Source organism: Wyeomyia smithii, chromosome 1 (assembly GCF_029784165.1).
Source record: "Wyeomyia smithii strain HCP4-BCI-WySm-NY-G18 chromosome 1, ASM2978416v1, whole genome shotgun sequence".
In the NCBI taxonomy this organism is placed as follows: Eukaryota; Metazoa; Arthropoda; class Insecta; order Diptera; family Culicidae; genus Wyeomyia; species Wyeomyia smithii.
In genome coordinates, this window is record NC_073694.1 from 24,993,534 (window position 1) to 25,015,544 (window position 22,011).

General features: G+C 37.2%; 1 protein-coding gene across 5 annotated transcripts in view; it reads left to right on the top strand.

Annotated features, from left to right (window-relative positions):
* Positions 1 to 2,669: 2,669 nt before the first annotated feature.
* LOC129717795 (actin nucleation-promoting factor WASL) overlaps positions 2,670 to 22,011 on the top strand; it is a 35,850-nt gene continuing 16,508 nt past the window's right edge. The window contains exons 1-2 of one of the 5 annotated variants that reach the window (XM_055667966.1): positions 2,670 to 2,918; positions 3,703 to 4,072. In XM_055667966.1, the coding sequence (XP_055523941.1) occupies positions 3,962 to 4,072 (111 nt within the window). In that variant the 5' untranslated portion in view covers positions 2,670 to 2,918; positions 3,703 to 3,961. The remainder of the gene's footprint in view (positions 2,919 to 3,702; positions 4,073 to 22,011) is intronic. The other 4 variants (XM_055667965.1, XM_055667964.1, XM_055667968.1 and 1 more) reach the window with 4 other exon arrangements.

The following is a 22,011-nucleotide window of genomic DNA, read 5'->3' on the forward strand; positions in this document are numbered from 1 at the left end:
TCTAACAACTTCTGATAAGGTAAGTGTTATTTTTGTTCTTTCTGTAATTTTTTTCTCATTACATTAGTTAGACCCAACTTATAAGCTATTTTATCAGCATCCGCGCAGCAATAGTACGGACACGCTTTCTACATTTTGTAGTGTTCAGTGTTTTTTTTTACCTCCCCTACTTATTCTGTAAGTGCACCAAAATCCTCCGAATTCTAACCCCTTAAAGTATACAGTCTTGTAATCATTTTCCTCTTCCTTCACCCCCGTAGCCACAGGCGATGAGATCACCAGTGAGGAACTGCGTGCTCGGCTCCAGGAGTACGACGATCTGAATGCAAGAATCAGCGACGAACTGACCGTAAGGTCCCATTTTGTGCAATACACTTCAGTGAAGCCGCAGGATTCAGTTATCTCCGCCGAGGATAAGGACGAAGGGCACGTTAATGCGGAAACGGCTGCGAACGAAGCGGACGCTACAGCCGACGGCACCGAACACCTCGATACGGACTCGGTCTTCTATCAGCCGAATGCTGCCACCGCCGCCACCGTTGGAGCTTGCAGTACGATGATTTTCCGCGAGACGACCGTTTAAAAAAAAGGGTTGCTGAATTTTAAACTTTGACTTTGAGGCAATAGTTTTTTAGAAGAGAGAGATGGCTTTATTTATTTTCACTATTTTTATACCTTAGAGATTATCAGGAGATGCCATACTGTTTTGTTTCGCTCGATGATTAGGTAATTTATTTCATTCCATTAAATGGGTAAACTTGCGTAAGTTCTTAACCTAGATGCTTAGAATTTGGATGCCTCAAAATGGACTACCGAAACCTCAGCGAAGGAGATTTTATTTTTACGAAAAAATAGGCCAACTTTTACGAAGATTAAACGACAGAGCTTGTAGTATAAAATTGTTGCTCTAAAATGCGTACGTTAACATTCAAACAGTTCTTAGGTTGGTTAGTTCAAAACTGTCTAGTCAAACAAAGATTATTTATTTCTTCTCTTGCCAAAGACTATCTAGCGAATATGTGAGCAAGATGATTTCTTACCAGCCTCCTCGAGTCAATCAATTTTAAAGTCCTTTCCAACCAGTCGATTACTAGTAAACCAGGGGGCTTGACCTGCCTAACCAAACGATACCACCCAGATATAGATAAAGAAAAAAAAACAATAATTCTCCAGCCCTTGCCCCGTAATGCATCGAGGATGCAATAGTTAACAGTTGTCCTCTAGTGATTTGCTGCAGGCGATGCAATAGAAAGGCATATATCAATTAGAATTTAAACTTTAAAACGCTGAAGAATTTACACATATTTTGTGCGGAAGCGCATGATAATGATAAAAATGTATCCGATGAAAGAGCGCTTTCGCGCATGATCTCAACCGATCTTACAAATGTAGGCTAATTTGTTGATATTTGATACCGTTTATTAGTACTTAATATACAATATTGTATTGTGCGCGTTCGTAACGCAACGCAGCTTAAATCGTAAATTATAAACAGGATAACTTAATCGTACTAAGCAGCCGCAGTGGCTGCTCTTAAAAAAAAAGCAGAAACCTAAAAAGAAAATAGAGTTGATGTGAATAGAAAACAGAAATTCCAAAAGTCGGTTGCAGAATCCGTGTCTATTTTTTTTAATTTTTATTCTGTTAATTCCATTATAGCCGTCAGCTTGGCTTTTGTAGAATATTTAAAACATATTAGACAAATTGTTCAGCCTAGACCTGAGTCTTTAGTGACTATCATGTTAAGTTTATTCTTACCAATTTTCCGCGGAGACCGTCGCCGTACAAAACTTACAGTACATAATTAAATACCCTATGCAATGCGCAAAACTGCTATTGGTTTTTGATTGGAAAACAATTGGAATTGGCGTGGCGATCAACGAACGAAACTAAACATAAAACAATTATAATAACGCCAAGTAGCAGCAAAGCCCTTGATGTGCAATAAAGTTTTGAAGATTTTCGACGTTCATGTAACGTGTGGAACCAACAACGAATAAAAGAAAGATCCGGGAATGTTCTTTTTGTTTCTATTTGTTTCTTGTTAGGTGAGTACCAGATTAATTTTTGCCTGTCTTTAAGAACCTGCATAGAAGTTTCTACTCTGGAATATGAGTTGAAAACCTGAATGAACAATAGAATTTTTAGGCTCACAGGGAAAAGATAGAACAAATTGTCTATTCCCAGGTCCTAATGATGATTGTGCTTTCTGTGTCGGACTGCCAAATTGAACGATTTTCAATTAGGCCAAAAATAGCACAAGACGACCTCCAAAGGCGTGGAAATGTGAATTAATAAGATTTTTAATGCGAAATGTATTCTTTCCTATGCGAATTAAAAGAATCATCAATGGAGCTTATTACGAATCTCACCTCACAGGGAGAACGAAGTGAAAAAATCTCACGGTGAAAATAGACGCGTGCAAATCAAATGGGAATCACTTTCACCGTGCCTATTACGGTTGTCACTTCACCGTGAAGTGACTCCCGTAATAAGCCCCAATAATTCAGAAGTAGATGTCGCTTCCGTAACCGAATTTCACGACACCACGATCGCATCCAACAACCCACCTTCCGAGCGATAATCAAAACACTCGCCATATTCGCGTGTGTGGCGTAGTGCAACCGACTCAATAAACAAACGTGAACCCACGTTGGTATTGGTGCACAAATCGCTGCCATCTGTCATCCACGGTGCACAGAGCCAGTGAGCAGAGAACAGTGAAGAGTGTGTCGATTGAAGAAAAATCCATCCCCGTCCGCAGACGGAACCCATTCGAATGGTATCATTTCCCGAGGCAGCACACGATTAATCACAGATCAGACAGACAGGGTTAAAAAAAAGTTAACTGCAGAAGGAAGACTGTAAAATTTTACAATAGTTGTGCGGTTTTTTTGTGGTGTCGAACAAAACCTATTGTAAGTATCTTCAACCAAGGTTCTCTGTGGGAATAAGTGTTGTGGATGGATGCCCCCGCACACACAGCGGACAGGCAGCAGACGGACTTGGACTTGGTGACATCATTCTTTCCTAGAAACTGGAGAATTGTGATACAACAAGCCTGCACAGAGTGAAGAGCTAAACGCAAGTCTGGAAGTGTATGTAAAAGTGCCCAGACTGTGCCCCCCTCACGAAAGCGGAAGTCACAGTCGGTGACGAATCATTCGCCTTCAGTGATAAGACAGCAATTATAAATTGTGGTGTTTACTTGTGGTTGTTTCCCACCCCCTGTTGTTACTCAGAGGAGCACAAAGCTTTGCAACTTCAAAATAGGCCTTCCCAAATTTTACGAGTCGATCAGGCGAAACGGTACCGTTCTCTTGTTTCGAAAATGAATTTGTGTTTCTATTTTGCCTAATGGCACTTGCCATACCGTGCGATGGAGGTGTTTTGTTTTTGACTATCACTCTAAAATTGAAATTCAAGTCGAAAAAATCTAGATTTCAAAGCGCAACATCGAGCGGTACCAATTTGTGTTTCTTCTGCTCGCTCCAGTCCCACTTTGGGCCCGAATGTTTGTATAGCATTTTGTGGAATGCAATCAAGCTTAGGCGTGAGATGCGAAAGAATTGAGGGATTTCACACCAATTCGCTAGCCAGCCTCTTTTTAGATTCAAGCTGAACTCTAAAAGGTTGCTAACAATTCTACTGACGAATTTTCCGTGAAATCCCTCAATATCCCTTTCACCAATCTGTGCTTAGTCTTAGTTGAAAGTCTGGACCGGATCTTCAATATTTTGTTTCGCACAATCGGAACGTAATTATAAAAACAACAGCAGATTTTACAGTTCACCATTATTATGCAACTGCCCAGAAAGAACAATAATTAAGTGTTTATCTGGCGTTCGAGGGAAGAGCCCACAATAATTAAGACACCAGAATTACCGGAGTGGAGAATCGATTCTGGTTCGTTGTTGTCCAGTAGTGAGTGTGATCTGTGGCCGCGAAGAAGAGCTTCACGATGAAGCAGCCAGCATCGGTGGAAGCCGCTAGCAAGGCCAACCGACCGAGCCAGCTGCTGACCAACGACGAAAACGAGCAACTGTTCAGCCTGATTGGAAGACGTTGTCAGGTAAGTTGTTTTAATTATTCTTATTTTTAAATTTAACTTTTTCTTGCCGCTTGCAGCGGAGCTAATTTTATCAATTAATACTTCGGTATTTGCCGAACTGTCGTTGTCTTATCTGTCGTTCCATGATAAGATATTGTACATTATCTGGTGTCTTCACCTTCTGAAATGTCTTTATATGACATTTTACTTTCTGGGACTTTTTTTCCGTTTCCATTGAAATCAAAGCTCCAACAGCAAGGTCAAATGACCGCAGATTGCAGCCGATGCAATAGGTCAATGCATCGCGCGAAAACCGAAGCCGACAAATTATCGACCAACCTGAGACTATGCAAATTTTGCTCGCTCATTGGTTGGTGGTTTGATTATGAAGAAATATCGTTTTTTTTGCTGCTTTTTTCTGTTTGCTAGATGCTCAATTAACTGTACCCGCATACTTAATAAGCATTTATTTTATAGTTTCTCATTGTCTAGTCTTTTATCGTACGCTGCACCGATTAATGGTTCTCCTTTCTAATTGGGTGGTAGCGTAGCGAGGCCCAGATGCTGCACCAGAACAGCACAGCTTGTTTATCGATGGTTAGGGAGGTTTCGTAATAAGCGCTAATTGTGTGTTTAGAATGAAAATGATGATGTTTGTTGTGGGTTTTTTTTGTGGTACCTAAATGATTTCGAGTTCCATGAGAAAAAATATATGACACTCTAGTTTTGGCAGTTTAAAAAAATAAATTTCGGATTATTTTTAAAGAATGTTATTAATTTTTACCAAAAGTAACGAACGCCTAACCCGAATCAACCCAGGATTTTTCGTGAATATTGTACTTTTTCAACTTGAAATAGTTACTGCTTTCAGGCACCAAACGAAACTATCTATTGGTGTTTATAAAAGTATAACTAATTTATGGAAATCTCATTAAGTTTCAGTTTAAGTCGAGCAATGTTCAAAGAGTCAAGTGATCCCATGAAGCATGATTGGGCTGATTTGATTATCACCACATCCATCCATCCACATTTCACAAGGACAGATTTTTGACGATTTCACACACATTTTTTCACATAAAAAAATTGAAAACGTTTGGTTCTTTGGTATACTGCAGTTCCAATCATAGTAGTCCAATGTTTGTTCTACACAAACCTTATGCACGCTGGGACAACTATGCTTGGAACGGCAGTATATTTGATGAGTAAGCATAAAAAATGTCGACAAAAAAGCCGCCTAGACCAGGAGAGCTATAAATAAAAAGAATCGAAAACATCTAGTCCAGTTTAGAAAACGTTTTTTTTTATTAGTTTTCCAGAAGAAATCGGTTAGAAATATTAATTTCATGTTTAAAGGGTGATGGTTTTTTTAGTATCTAAAATTTGAACATAACATCTTTTCGAGGTGCTTGTGATCGATTTTTTTTATTAAATCTAGTACCTATATTTTAGATGCTGTGTTTTCTATTCCGATTTTTCATAACAGGAATACTGTTTTATGTAAAATGGCACATGTTGATTTCTCCTGTGAGATACAATCAAGTCTCCCTAGTCTCCTCTACCACCGAGACGATGAGTTGGACTTGAGCAGGTATCGTGAAAAGAATTCTTCATGAAAAACTAAGCCCATGGGAAAGATTTCTTTCATTCAAAAGGATTCTTAGGAAATATCATGCATATTTATGTCCAAAAGCTTGATAATCTTTATACAAATGTTATTAGATTTCGATCTAATTACGGTTGAAAATCTCCAAAAAACAGGCAAAAATTCTCTATAAAATATCTCCTAGTAAATTTGTAATAGAATAAGAATTAACGGATAAGAAAGACACAAATGTTATAAAATTTTCAGAGGCTATTTTAATAATCTTTTGGACTTTCATACTTACTGCGAAGTATTAGGCGAATCCCTAACCAGAGGTCCACAGGAAATCAAAGTCCTCGTCGAAGACACTAGAGCCCATCACAATTCCTAAATTCACGCTTTAGTCCACTGCAGTCAAGACAGTCTCCAGTAAATCTTAAAAGTCCACACATACAAAATCCAAACTATACTTATGAGCCGTTGAGAGTAAAAGTGGTATATGTAGGTACCATTAAGTAAAATTTTCAGGAAACGCAAAAAATAAAAACACTCGAATGGTAAATTATTACGTCTCACAGTAGTCTTAACTCGATTTTTTTTTCGATTAACAATATTTTATTTCTTATTATTTTAACAATTTCTGTTCTTTGTACATTTTAATTGATACACCTAAGTTTTCATCTTTGTTTAATATTTTTATGTTTTTGTAAAAATAAAGAATAATTTTTTTTTTGGTCTTAACTCGAAAAATCGTGATCGTTTTAGATTTGACTGGGAAATATTGATTTTATGTACCCAGTGTCTTCAGCAAGTTTATTCCATATAACAAGGCCTTTCTTTTGGTGTTTTCGGTTTTTTGATCAATCCCCCTAGTAGTTAGATAAAAAAATTATTCTTTCTAATTTTCAAAATACCCGATTGCTTTCTTCAGCAAAGTTGTAGGAAAATCTATAAAAAAAAGAATTGCTGAACACTGTAATCTTCTATCTGAACATCTGATATGACGAAATAGAGTTTTACGAGGAACAGTCCTCAAAATTAGTTTTTTGTCCATAACTTTTTCTGTAATCGTCGAAACAGTTCAAAATGTTCTAAGATTTCGTTCATTTTGCTAAACCTCGCATTTTTGTAGAATATATTGGTTTGATATTTTCATTTGTTCTAGTTTTTTGCTGAAAATAGCCATATTTTGAGTCCATATTTCTCAGAAGGTTGCAGATAGTAGCAAACCAGACTGTATGCATTTGAAAGTTTGTCGAAAGAATTGCATTACTCAAACGAGTTCCACTGTTTCTAGTTGTATCCAAACGAGTACAGAATGAATGGAAAACACCCCTCGTAACAAGCAGATTCAACAGTTATGACGTATAAAGTTGAAGTATTCAGTAAAAAAAACTATTTTATACTTTATGTTTTCAGTTTTTAATGATTTACTCTACGTCAGATACTTCCGATAATAATAAATGATAATGTATAAAATTATTGAAATTTTCGTCTTGTTTTTAAATTGAATTTACGCTGATTTAAAAAATAACATATTTTCAAAAATTCCTCCATTTATAAAGTCAAGTATGCCCTTCGAGATCAAGAGATATTTTTTATGTTTGTCCCAAAAAGAATGACATACAAATGAAAAACGCATATTTTTTGATGAAAAATATCAATAACTTTGAGCAAAACTGAGATATTTACGATTTCAGCATTGAAAAATGTTTCTCTTAAAAATCTCTAAAAGTCCTTCAAAGACAATTTTAAGATGAAATTTAACATAAAGTTAGAGCGCAAAATGTATTTTTTTCAATATAAATCGGTTGTTTTTAAAGATAGAGATTTTTTTTTTACAAAGTTACTTAAAATTGACGGAGCTTGTAGAACAAGTTTTTCTTCTATCTACAAAGATAAAAAAGTTAGATACTTGATTGCGTCGAAAATGTTGGTCACCCTAATTTTTGAAAATTTTTCAGTAAGCGCTTTATCATATGTAACAACTTGGTAGAAGAAAGTGTTTCTCTAAAATGTTGCTACAGAGCTCTAGACCCAAATTTCCCCCTAAATTTGGCTTCTGGACCATTGTGCATTGTGCACTGGAGCCTAGCTCCATCGCCACAAAAAGCGATCATTTCAAATTTCCAATCGAACTGAAGTCATCGCGCGATAACACCGTCTGGGGCGCTTTTTTTATGCAATCTCATGCATATTTTGTGGTTCCCAACTTGGCACATGCACGTACGTTAGCGCTGGTGTCGGAAAACAAGATGCAGCGCGAACACGGCAGTAGATGGTGCTAGTGTTACTAACGTAAAATACTGGTATTATCCGAACGATGATTTTATTGAAAATTCGTTCGAAGTGTTATGTTTGTTAGTCTGTGGTCAGAGTGTTGAATAACGTCACAGACACAGCTTTGAATAATTTCCGGTCATAAGACCATTTACAATGTACTTGGCCGCTTAGGAGTGATTTAGAAAAAAAGGAACCACGCAGTGACTAAATTTCTCAATAAAACGGTGTTCATCTTGAAATACCTATACCTACTCAATCACTGGAACAACTTCGCTGAAGTTATGGATGCCCTATGACTTAAAATTATCGAGCTATAATGCAACCTTCATACTTAGATTGGACAGGTACCACTTTTGCATTCAACGAAATGGTGATTATGTTGATAACCGAAAACTGTTTTTGTTTTAGCTCTGGTATGAGTTATCAGATCTCGTCAGATGTTATATTATTACGTTCTGCATCAATTTATACAAAAAGCCCAGAAACTGTCAAATGGCAGCCGTTGAGAGCAAAACTGGCACATTTGCCAGTTTTGCTTTCAACGGCTTACTCGTTACCGGTCTATAACCAAATGACTGGCGATTTTTAAGCTCCCGAAAACCAAATTTGAGGCTAAACAAGTTTTCATGCGATCGTAATATTGCCCTTTTTTACAAAACGAAAACTAAAACTTTCTCATATAGGAGATTGTTGGAAAATTTCCACAGAATTTTCAACACGTGTAACACTTGCACTTCTCTCTGTCAAGACATCAAACTGGACTTGAAAAAAACTCGTGAAAAAAATTTCAAGAAAAAACTCGAATATAATTACCGTACAGTGCCCATTCACCGCTCACTTTTCACTTGGAAGTAAATAACTTTACCATAACAAAAAACACTTTGAAAAATATTTTCACCGATACTTCAGCAACGCATTCCTTAAGGATTGGTGAAAATATTTTTCGTAAAGTGTGTTTTGTTATGGAAAAAAATAACTTCCAAGTAAAAAGTGAGCGGTGAATGGAACCCTCACGGTGAATGAGCACCGTACGGTAAAGAAAATTTGTCGAAAGTTATATTTGGAAAGACTTTAAAATTTGTCAACTAAAAAAGTTAAAATAATGAAGCTCATGAACAAAAAAAAAACAAATTAAAGCATATTGCATATAGCATATTGTAATCGATCTATACAAAGCGAGAGCAACTAAATTGTTGTACACCGAGCACTGACGGGTGTTAAACCTCAAGCTTATAGGAGTATTTATGGTGGTTGCAAGCCTGATTTATAAATGTTAGGCTATTCCTAATTTTCAGTAGTGTTGTTCAGCGAGCTTAATTCGGGATCCTTTGTTTAAGTCTCCAGCAGCGCTTTCCGGTAGATTTTGAACCAAATTCTGGTAAGTTTTGTTTTCAGTACAGTTTCTAGCGTTTTTATTTTAATTAACTTTACTTAACTTTACATTTAGAGATATTGGCTATGTGGTCTTGCAGTTTTAGAACAACCTATTTGATTTTGTCCAACGTTTCGACAGCGATTAGTATCTTCCTCAGAAAAAAATTCTCAAAGAAATGTGAGGTTAGGATCACTGACTCTAATTGAGCAACACGTTTCTTTATTGTGTTTTAGCTTTAAGCTGCAAAAAAAAATTATTCTCAGTTAATTCAAATGGATTTTAATTTAGTGACCTACAGATTTGGTGCGCTTTTCAAGAAGTGGTACGGCATGCTATGGTAATTCTGTACGTTAGCTGCGATAATTATCTCCGTGCTATTTTTAGGATTAGAATTACTTATAAATTATTTTACCTATTTATCCGTACTTTGGGATTTATTTCACAGTTGAGAAAGGCGCGGTCTACCATCTCGTCCCGGAAAAAACGCACTCGATTCTTACCAGTAGCTACTGGTTCCTCGCAGTCCTGTCAACCATCAGTACCAAGTCACGCCAGCCAGATCCTTCACGTCTTGGAACTAATTGATTGAGGTATTCTTTGAACTCATCAGTGATGTACCTTACTAGCTTCCAACTATTTCTAAGTGTTTATGAACGACGCTCCAACTGCTCGGTTGACAAGAATTTCTCTCCACAAGAATTTCCCAACAAAAATGGTTAGGAGTTAAGGCTTCTTGATCCGCGGAATCATTTCTTCTGCTTTTAAAAGGATTGTCTCTAATGTCTCGTCAGCTGGCTCTCGAGGACCATTCAAACCCGTTTCAATTACTTCTTTACCGACCGAACAAGTCTATCCACGCCCTCCCATATGCGGTGCCGCGGGTGGGATTAATTTCCATGAAGTTTAGGCGGTCGTAAATTTACCGGGAAGAGCTGCCTTGTGCCTTCGACTCGACACTGGTGCCTTGAAAACATGTGGCATCGTCACTCCAGACGCGTCCGTAATTCACACATTGTCCTGACGCCTAATGTGAAACAATCGAGAGTCGCACGACTCAGCTTAATCAGTTTTGTTGGGGGATCATGTTCAAATATAGTCTGCCACAACTCGTTACGTTTTAGTGACTCGTACGCCGCCTTGAAGCCTATAAAAAAAGATGCGTCTGCAAGTTGTGCTCTCGAAATTTGACGAACATCTGTCTCAAGGACATTATATGGTCTGTTGTAGATAGCTCCGCTCGAAATCGCACTGGTCAATCCATCAGGGATACCAAATGTGCAGATTTGTCTGCAAAACACAGATTTTTGGAGTCCGTGTGCAGATATTTATTGATTTGCAGATATTTGCAGTTTTTCCACGATTTCTGCAGATTTTTGTCAGAGTCTCCTTATATTTGCGCAGATTTTCTTAAAACGTGTGCAGATTTTTACAGACTTTTGCCTGAATCACGGAAAGATTTTTTTCAGATTTCGAGCACATTTTTCCGGTTTTTCGAGCAGTTGCAGACATTTTTCAAAAACATCTGACATCTCTGCACCCGATAAAAGCTTTCTAGAACGACTCAATCTCTAGAATATGATAGGGAGATAATCAGGTTCAGAGGTGTTTACTAAGCTTTATTATCAAATAACGTAATAACGTCACGTTCTTGAGTGGTCTGCGGAAAGGTTTTGACAATTCGAGAAACATTTTTCAACATTTCAAAATTTTAGAAAGTCCAGCTCATAAATTTCTCAAATTCTCGAAACATGCTAACAGTAGAGAGGCTTGCGGTTGCTTCTTTGTGGCACGGCTTCGAATTCAGTTCTAATCAAATTTGATAAACTGGATGTATCATTTAAACTAAAAGCCCAAGCAACCAGAAGTTCGAATTTCACTTAACAAACGAACTTAGAAGTTCACATATGGTTCAGATTTAGTTCCGCGGAACTTTATAGCTGAACAACAGGACACATTACTTACAAACCGAACTTCATTCTAAATAAAGTTCCGTCAGTACTTGAAAGTTCATAAGAAGCTGCTTGCTCCTCTTCTTTGGAACCTAAAAGTTCACATAAAGTTCACACGTGGACTTCAAAACTCCTTGAAATTGAAGCTCGGTTAGCATTTTATCCGTACTTTTAATCAGCACGAAAGTTCATGAGAAGCTGCATGCTCCTCTTCTTTGGAACCTTCAAGTTCACATAAAGTTCACATGCGAACTTCAAAACCACTAGAATTGAAGTTCGGTTAGCATTTTATCCGTACTTTCAACCAGGACGAAAGTTCAGTAGAAGTCTATGTCGTACTTCATTCCCACTTTAAAGTTCATCTTAAGTTCTGACTGACGCACAGAGGAGTACCTAGAACAAAAAGCTGGCCAAAATAGGAAAAAAGTTTTTGACGGTTTTTGGGTGCCGCTATATTTTTTTCTGCAGCTTAAATAATTGCTTCACAAAATTCCATCACTAGATTAACGTTAAGCGTTATGATCAAATGCTGGGAGCGCTGTAAACATTGACAAACTTTCAAGCATTTTTTTTGAGAATTGAACCATTTATAGTAACAAGTTGTGCCAGGCGTCAAAAAAATGACAATTGATCAATATTTTGTAGCAAATGAGTTCTTTATGTTCAATGCTAATAAACCGGTTGATAGAAATTTCGAAATTGAAAATTATAACTACTCTTAAGAAGTTTTCGAAATTTGTGATTTTTATGTATTTTCGAGCTTTTTCAATATTAAAAAAAGTTATCAAATCTCGCGGAATCCGATCATATAATCTTCAGGGGAATGGAAGTTCATAGCATCACGAACACATCCCTGCAAATATCTCATCCGGTAACGTCCGGATTGACATTTGTGACCCGTCTGAAATATGTTGTTTATGACAAACTTTGACGTTAAGTGTTCACGCGTACATGGGAAATGAAAAAAAAAAGCTGATTGGTCCCTGCCTCAGCTCTAAACAGAGTTTCAGCTCTGTAAAAATTAAATGAGATTAGTTTAGTGAACGAATTTCAACTAATTTAAGTTAACTTAATATTAACTTGATGCACAGAATTAATAATCCGGGTAAATAACGCTCCGCACAAAAGGTTTTTCCAACCTACGTAGGTTCCACGAGGCATCATGTAATCTGTGAGCTTCAAATTAAAAATTCAAAATGAAGATATTCTGCCAAATCATTTTTCTAGTACATTATTCGATTTGTTTCGCTGCCCATTTTGCGAACACAAATTATACGAGCGTATGACTGCATTTGCCCATCTGCTCACTAACATTAATGAAGACACATAGGCTATGTGAATGTAAACTTTAAGTTATGTGTGTGATATTTAGTGTAACTCTTTGATACAATACTCGAACCAGCCACTTCCACTTCTCGCTTAAATATTTCTCAAAATATTGCTAAATAGCAGCGAAAAATAATTTTGGCCAGGTTTTCAGTCGAGTTACTCCTCTGTGTGACGCTTTGCTTGCATTTGGCGAGAGTGAATTTTTCAGATGTAAAGTTTATATTCGTGCTTCAGGATTAATAACAAAAAGGAGTTTTTCAAAAACTATAATGAAAAGTGATTTATTTATTTTATTTTATTATCTTCGGATAAAATTTTTATGAAGATTGGAAAAGGAAAACAAAGCTATTACTCCAATAGGTAATATCAGCGTGCATAAAGGCTTTCGCTATATAAACATTGTTATTTGTTACCTCACAGTAAATCAATCATGCACTCTGGTATCCCAGAATAGGCAGCTCAAAAAGGAAATTTAACCGAAAGTAAGCTGTGAATTCCCGTTAGAAGAAGATATACACTTGTTTGGACGTGATGTTCTCATCCCTGAGCATTCAAGTTCAAGTTCTCTTTACGCTCGGCTACAGCATGATGTGGCCGGTTTTGGAGGTCCGAATCCATTTTCCAGGCACGAGAGCGAGAGTTCTTTATGTTCCAAGGCGTTGGTCGTTTCGACTACGGCTAACGGCATATCTGATGACCGAAAAAAAATTAATCGATTTTGAAAATTTAGCAGATTTTGTATATATTGCTTACCAGAATAATTTTTAATAAACGCTTGAAACGAAAATATTGCCTACACAACTTATTTCATTTATATCACCAACAAACTGCATCAAAATCAAAACAAACTAGAGAACTGTCAGACGTAAGTTCACATTTCGTTACACGTGTACTTTTTCTGAACTTGAAAGTTCGGAAAAAGTTCCGCGGCAGCCTTTTCTGAACCTCAAAGTTCACATAAAATTACGTGTGTACCTTATCTGAACTTCCAAGCTGAAAGAAAGAACCGGTATGTTCCTAGCTATGAGCATGTAGGTAACAGAGAGAAATCAGCACATCGAGTAAAATCGACGCTGACCTCATATAACGGGAACGGAGCAGTGGTATGAATCTAGGTTCCAAAGCGGGAAGACTCGAGTTCGAATCTGGTGTGGTGGTAAGTTGCAAAAAATCATGAAATAGAATAAAATAAATAAAGCCAGGCAAATTATTCTTCTGATCCAGAATTCCTCCAGTACATGCTAAATGATAAGTTAGAAAAAAAAAACGAAAAATAAAAAAATACTCAAGTTGTTTTTTATTTTGAGTTTTTTGGAGTTTTATTTTCAAGCTGAACAGAGTTCTGTACAGCGACCTAACCGAACTTGATGTGAACTATCCAGTGCAGTTTAGAAGCTGCTTTGCATGCTATCCGGAGTTTATTCATCAAATACGAACTTGAAAGTACGGTTAATTACTTAAAAATTGAGCTGAATAGAATTCTATTCATTATCGTTAGTTCGGCTGATTAGACTATGAAATCTACTCTTAACCGAACTTTTGGTGATTTGGGAGCTATGCTGTACGATTCGGTCAGGCAGCTTTAATGTTGTTTCTTCACAGCTCTAATTGATTTTTTGTTTTAGTAATTTCTTTTTCTTGTTTTCGTTTAATCAAAATCAAATCAGTGCACTAATTAAATTTATTTCCACAATGTTTGGGCCACTGTGGCGGAACTTCAGCCCAGAAGCGTGAAATGGAAACCGGAAAATCGACCGGTATCGCAGTTTTTTTTTTTTTCGTCGATCGGGAACTTCCTGATCATCATTCCCCTGCCTTAATTTCTATGGCCATTAACCCTCCCCCAGTGCAGCAGGTCCATTTATCCGCAATCACGTTTATCAAGGCAGCAGTAGCAGTTCGCGGGTAGCTCATTCGGCCATTATTAGCTATTATTCAATTTTATATGTTTATTTTGTTCCGCCCGTTTGTCCCCGTGTTGGCCAGAAATGAATAATGGTGTGATAGGAGTTGTCGTGCCAAATGAAGCCAATGTTACCGAGTGCATAAGGGTTTGTGAATAATGGAGTCGCGCGCTTATCGGCTTCAAATTTCCTGTCCGCTTTTGGCCACTTCACATATTTTTTTGGGAATGTTAATGTTAATGTTCTTTGAATTCACACAAGAAGGTTGCAACGATAAGCGAGTTGGTGGCTGGATAATTATGACAAATTTGAAACTCGAATTCGGATGGACTGTGAAAACGATTATTCAGTACCTGCCATTCAGCTGCGAATTGAAAATAATGCACTCAACTCAGCATTCATACTTTTGTGGCGCTTTGTTTTCTGCCTTTGTTTTTGAGTGCACATTGTCATCACTTTGAGATGGAAACAAGTTTAGCATAAGTTACGATGTACCTAATTTTTGCTGTTTTGTTTTTCATGATACTCTTCCTTATGCAATCCGGATTGACACGATTTGGGCGAATTTCGCTTCGTGACATAACTTTGCTCGCTGGGTCTGCTATCGTGTGGAGAAAGCATATCAACACCCAAAGAAAAGTGAAAAAAAAAAACGAAAGATTTATTTGTTTATTGAGCAATTCCACGCCACTTAGCGAATGGATCTGAATTGATCATTCGATTGAGAGAGTTTCCATGTCAAAGAACATGTTGATGAAATTTTTAGTGGCTCTGATTTAGATGAAGTCTTCAAAATTAGTGATTATATTAATTTTTTTATGATCTTAAATGATAAACAAGTCTTAACAAAATCGAAAATGACAAAAAAACATCGTCACATCACATGGAATTACTGTATTGGATTGGATTGGAAGCTGTTCAATTGATATCGAAAGCATATCGAATTAATCGATAACAGCCAGTGCTTCTTTCGCACACACGAGAAGGAAAAGGTTTCCGGGTTGGAAAATGGGCTTCCACATTCGACCGGTATTTCCACTATTTCCACCTGACTGGCTGACTGCTACTGCTGCTGATGATGGTGATGATGAACTCTCCAACTCTCACCCACCCGACACTTAGCGAGGGAAAAAAAGATGCCAAACAAGTGTGTGCGAATGAAAGCGAGAGTTAGAGGAACTGTTTGTTGATTGATGAAATTGCAGCAGAAGCAGAAAAAACGGGTTCGAATTGGAGCGGGGATCGTGTGTAGGAAACGCTTCATTCGACGGAAAATCGTCGCTCGTCAATAATATGCCGCCGACTGACTGGCATGCCGTTGTTCCACATTAGATGCTGGTCTAGTCCGAATGTGGAATGTGTTCGGGGTTCGCTTTTCCTGCTCTGATGGATATGGAATTGTGTTCCCGTTTTTTTCGAAAAATTGTATCGTACTACTTTTTTAGGTTTGTGTTTTGAGGCTGGTGTTGTACAAGTAGAACGCGTTTGTAAATTGCATTTTAATTTGTTGCATTTGGTTATTACAAAAACTTTGCACCCAAATGAGGATTTGTCAAAACTCGTCGAAAATGTAAATTTCTCAATTTTCTTTCTCCTTGTTCTATACCAATACCAATTAGATTTCTTGGTAGCTATAGAAGTTCGTGAAATTTAGTTCACTTACTTTTGAGAGATTTTGATAAATTTTATTTAAAATATAAAAAGGGAATTTTATGCATCTGGAAAAAAATCAAAGCCTTTTAAATGAAAATTCCTAAAAATAAAAAACTTAACAATCAAGCTCAGAATCTTCGATAATTTAGCTCCTTGATTTACGAAGAAGCAGTGCAATATTAACAATCGAAGCTATATTTATTTATTTTCGATTTGGTTTGTGAGAACTTGAATTTTACTAGAAGACAATGCGCCGAATAAAATTGGGAATGTGTGTAATTGCAATATCACAATAACCCTTGACCCTTCCCTTAAGCTGAATTCCAGAAAAAAAAGTCACACTCAGTTGAATGAGACTACCTTTCTAAGTAATTATAATTGCCGATACTTGGCAGGGTAACTAACGGGGCTCTGTAAAGAAGGGTAATAAAGTTTATATATATATAGGCCTGTAGATTTTCCCACTCACTACTTACCGCTGTGACAAAGTAACCTGATGCAAAGGAAAACTCAGTCTCTGACAACAACAATTGTAACACTTCTTTCTTTCCATCCCTAACCCACTGTAAGGACGTAGCCGGCGCCGTTATCGATCTATCAAAGCGGAAGCTACTGTTCTTTGTGCAACTTCACCAGCTCAGATCCATCACGACGGAGCAACTACGAAATGTCCGGTCGATCAAGCTTAAACTAGCATATCTTGAAGTCTAAGAAAATAAGCTTATCTGTTTTTAATGTGTGAAAATATATTTCTTCGTAGCAAAAATGTTGTTAGAGATGATTTCCAGAGCAGAACATTACTCCTGATTTAAACTCGATTACGATCATCAACACAACTCTTCTGATTTTCGATTTTGGGATTACTGATTTTTGTTTCTTTTCACGAGACCTGCACACCAAACCCAGCTTGATGTCTTAATAGTAAAGAGCCGTAGGTGAAGAGGCGCCCAATTTATTAAAAGCTTGTCAAAGTTAGTATCTCAAAAAAAAACACAAAACTGATAATAAATTGAATTGATAGATTAGATATTTCCAAAATATTTTAAACAAAAATTTAAAAATATCAAACTTTAGGTAGTGGTAAATGTTAAAATTTTAAAAATATCAAAAAAGTAAAGTTCACAAAATTGTCAAGAAATCGCCCAAATTTTGAAAATGTGAAATGTGAATGATAGAATATTATCCGAAATAACAAAAATGTCACCAAAACAAAAAATCGGAGAACATAAATTCTTGATATCAAACATCAAAAACTGATGGAATATAACAAAACTATCAACAATGTCGAAAAAGTTGAAAAATAAGAACAACGTCACAAATGTCTGAGTGGCGGAAAATGTTAAAATAAAGTTCACAAAATACGTTTAAAATCGTTGAAAAACGCTTTTCAAGGAAAGAAAAGACAATGTTTTTGGATCGGGGTCAGAGATGCCGGAGAACAAAACCGATAAAAAAAATGATCCCCAATTAGGTTTAGGATTATCGACGAAAAACACTAGACTGAAACGAAAAAAAATGCTTCTCATTTGGCCTCAGAATCGCTGAAAACGTTTCTTCTTCTGATCAAAGAAGAAGACGGTCTCGCATCAAGCTGAAAATCACTGAAAATTAATCAGGAAAGGCAAGAAAAGAAAGCGATTTGACATTAGCTTTGTAATTGCTGATAAATGCTTCCAAAAATCAAAAAAGGTCAATCAAGAGTATCATCAAAAATGATCGAAATTGCTTGTCAAAAAGAAAATGAACCTCAACTTAGGGAATCGACTGGAGAAAAACGGTTCTAAAAGCCATAAAAGCCCAAAGAAAAATATTTGCTTAGCTAGAAGAACAGTTGCGCTATTTACTCTGACATGTACGATTGTTGCGGAAAGTTTGCTTCAGATTATGTGTACCCAAATTACCAACACGGTTCGCTAGAAAAAAAGTTTTTTCGATGCCTGACTTTTTTGTATTTTTTATAACAAGATGTCTTCCTTACATTTTTATTTCTATAAACAAATTGCTTCGCAAGCTTCTCGCACCGATTTCAGGTTGATTCTTTGTAGTAGAGAGAATTAAAGTCAGGTTTTACGTGGGGGATATGTTCCAAATTTGTATGGAAACGCGTAAACACTAAATTTAGTTAAAAAAAGGCGTAGAAAACTGTCCTAAAACCTTTGAATTTTGACTGAATATGAGAGTGGTCAGTCTTATTAAGGTCAAAATGCAATATTATGCACAGTGAATCAACTGAAAAAGACTGGGAGTGACCGAGCATTCTCATTGTACAAGTTATAGTGAAATGACACTTCAAGGACCAATAACGGCGCCGGCTACGTTCTTGTAATCAGGAGGAACAAGGGAAGGGATGTTAGCGTGACATTTGCTGATTGGAGACCGTGTTAATCTGCATCTCCACAAAGATCACAGGAATGAGATTTGGAAAGGGTACGTTGGGCCTGGGGTTTGAATTCACCCTGAACGACGGGCGTATATATGAAGGATTGGCAGCGCCCTCCTCTCAATTTTATGGATATGTAGGCCTTACTACCTTAAGCAACTTTAATTTAATGTTTAATTTTTTCAGTGCAGGATTTCAAAGTTAATTTTTTCAATACGAAATTTCAGACAATTCCCTAGAAGTCCTCTTTTAACAATTTCACACTAACTCTTCTCACTACCGTACTTCCAGGACGACACAAAAAAGTGTTTGTTAGAAAGGGTTGGGCTGGTGAGAAGCCCATGCCTAAGTCCTTTGATAACCAAAAATGTCCTGCTTCTATCTAACTAATATTCGAATTCACGACCATACTTGTAAACGATGGACACTTTCATTTGATTCGCTTCGTTAGTCTGCGTCGCAGTGGACTTTCGCTCGTAAATGTAGAATGACTATCGGCTCTCGCATATAGAAAAAATGGTCTAATGGCACTCACGCATCACAGAGATGCACACTGTCATTCGTTTGGCGCTGTTATTTAATTTTATTTTGGTCTACTTGATTCTATCTCTGTTAAGAAATATTATCAGGAGATCAATGAAATAAGTAATTCCTTAAATTTCGGCGCACAATGTTACACTGTCACAAGAAAAAAAAGACTCAAAAGGGCCTATCCAAAATGGTGACTGATGGGCAAAAATTTAAATATCAAAAAAACGGCTTGTTTGATTGAAATGGTGTCTTCCGCAAAGTTGTAGGTAATAAAAATGCGGTTCTCGAAAAAATTTATATACTGTAAAAAAAACTTTGCAAATTGTCACAAAATATTAGGTACAGTCAAACCTGATTTTGTGCGACTCTTTTTGTGCGAAATTTATTTTGTGCGACTTTTTCTATGCGATTATTTTCTTTTGTGCGATTGTTTTTGTTAGATTTTTTTTGTGCGGTATATGAAAAAGGACCACTTCCGACAACATTTTCAGCCATTTAATTTTTCCGATTCTTGGAATGAGTTCCAACGCATTACAAAGGTGTTGCGTCCAAAAATTACTATTTGAGCCAGTTTTACGTAGGAAAAGTCACGAATTGCTTGCCGGTTGAAAGGATTAGTGTGTTTTAAAAAGTTTCGTTTATCAATCTGATGTTTTAAAATTGTTCTCATAGGTATTCTAAATCAGAATCAACAACTTTTGAGTTATTTTTAACTGAGAATTTTTTTTATGCGGTTCCTATCCACCGCATAAAAAAGTTTTTTTATAACACTGTGGAAATATTGTTTTGTAGCTGCCCGTGAAGTTTCAAATGATTTTTTATGCGATTTATTTTGTGCGGTCCCTATCCCTCGCACAAAAACAAGTTTGACAGTATCTCAAAAAGTACCTTTTATAATAATCTAATTTCTTTACGCATTAAAGATGACAATATGTCTGTCAAATTTTGGTGATGGTAAAAGGAAAAACCAAAAAGTTATGAACGTTTAAAAATTTTGACATTTTCACTCTGAACTTTTTTTTGAGTGTTTTTTTTTTCTAGCTACACATAACAATGTTGGAAATTTATCACTCAGAGCCATGATGCCAGTCCAACGCTGTTTTCGTACCATAATCGAACATTTTTATACTGGCTTGAAATTGAATATCCGTAACTCACCGGCGAATCCTGTTGTTAGAAGGTTGTAAAAATAAGACGAACACACAAGGTAAACAATTTATACAGTGCGTGTTTATATCGAGTAAATCCAGATTCAGAGAACCAGGAGCTGGGAAATTGAGCAGAGACATTGAAGTTGCGCCTAATGCAGTACACGCTACTTCTAAAATGTATGCTGATCGACTGGTTTTGCGTTATAAATCACTTATACACTAGCGCTGCATGTTGATCTTATTGCTACAATATTATTTCTTTTCGCTGGTGAACCAGGCTGGCGTCCCTGGTAGTGCTATCTGGTTACGAATTGCTACTACAAAAATCTTTACAATACAACAATATCGCACGCTTAGCCTGGGGGCTAATTAAGTTAACTTGAGAGAATTCGTTATCGATATTGTTTTTGGCACATTTTGCACGTGTAGGATAAGTACAACGATACACCGTGCCCCAGTGCTGAATCGAGAAAATTTCCAGCTCGAAAAGATCCTCGACTCGATCGGGAATCGAACCCGATATCGAAACGTGTGGGAGAGCTAGCCGACCGACATCGCTAACCACAGAGCCACGGGGACCACACAAAAATCTTTACACAAGTTTTGAGCTCAACGGTCTGCGGTTTTACCTTCACTCGCACTGACGAAACTACCCATGCAGCATTAATCATAGTAACCCATGAGTCAGCAGAAAAAAATTGACAGCACTACAAGTCGAATTTTAACCGTGATGGCGAAAAAAGTAAAGCTACTCCTTCAAAGAACGGTATCCAGTCGCGTCGAAAACAGATATCGTGCGGCAGTTCGTGGACACCGGATACGCCCGTTCCGGCATCTACAACATCTTGGAACTATTGGACAACAATCAGCATTGAAAGAAAGCCCGGTTCCGGACGGCCGACGACACTGAGCGACATAATGCTTCAAAGGATGCTGAACTGCCGTAATCTCGCAGACTGACGTATGCGACAGCGAGTAAAATTTTCAGTACGAAGCTTTTTCCAAAAACGTTTGTATAATGAGTGTTAGGACGAATTTCAATAATCTGATCTGTACATAATGTATCAATATAATCACAAAACATTGCCGAACGTATAATTTGTGGAAAAAGGTTCATTAACTGAAGTTATGTTACCAACGTCATTTTGTTGTAGAAACAGCAATTTTTATTTCACTGTTTCTACAACCGATTGAGGTACATCCATCGTAGTGTGCGACAAGTCGCTCAACATTTTTTTTCATAATCGGGCAGATATTCGTGATTCGAGAATACTTAGTTTGGAATATAATAGCATTCGTCGCCTCTGCCATCTTCCATCTGCACTTCTTCCGTACAAAAAGCAAGTGCGCTTTAGTTGTCCACGAGCATGGACCAAGCTTCGTGGCCTTAGAGGGCTACAGTATGATCAATGTTTTGTAGATAGTCAACTTCATTCCGCGGCGGGTTTTATTCGAGCAGTGCGTCCTCCGGAGTCCAAAAAATGCACAATTTTCCGCCATAGGACCTCGACGAATTTCTCCGCTAATGTCGTTCTTCGGTAATCACCTAGGTGCACGCAATTGCCAACTTCCTCGATTTCATCCCCGCTAAGCTGAATCCGTGGTCGGAAATTAACACGGTCTTCTCTGGGAAGTCAATTGTAGGCTTCTGTTAATCATCCCAATTCATATTGAGTGGTATTCGATAATTTTGGGATGTTTTCCAGAGAGTAGAAGTCGTCATCTTGGATTTCAAAAAGGCTTAATTTCTGGCCTCTGGGTATCATTCTGATTGCGGAAATTCTCATATTAGATGGTATTTGGCCATTTTGGTTTATTATTAG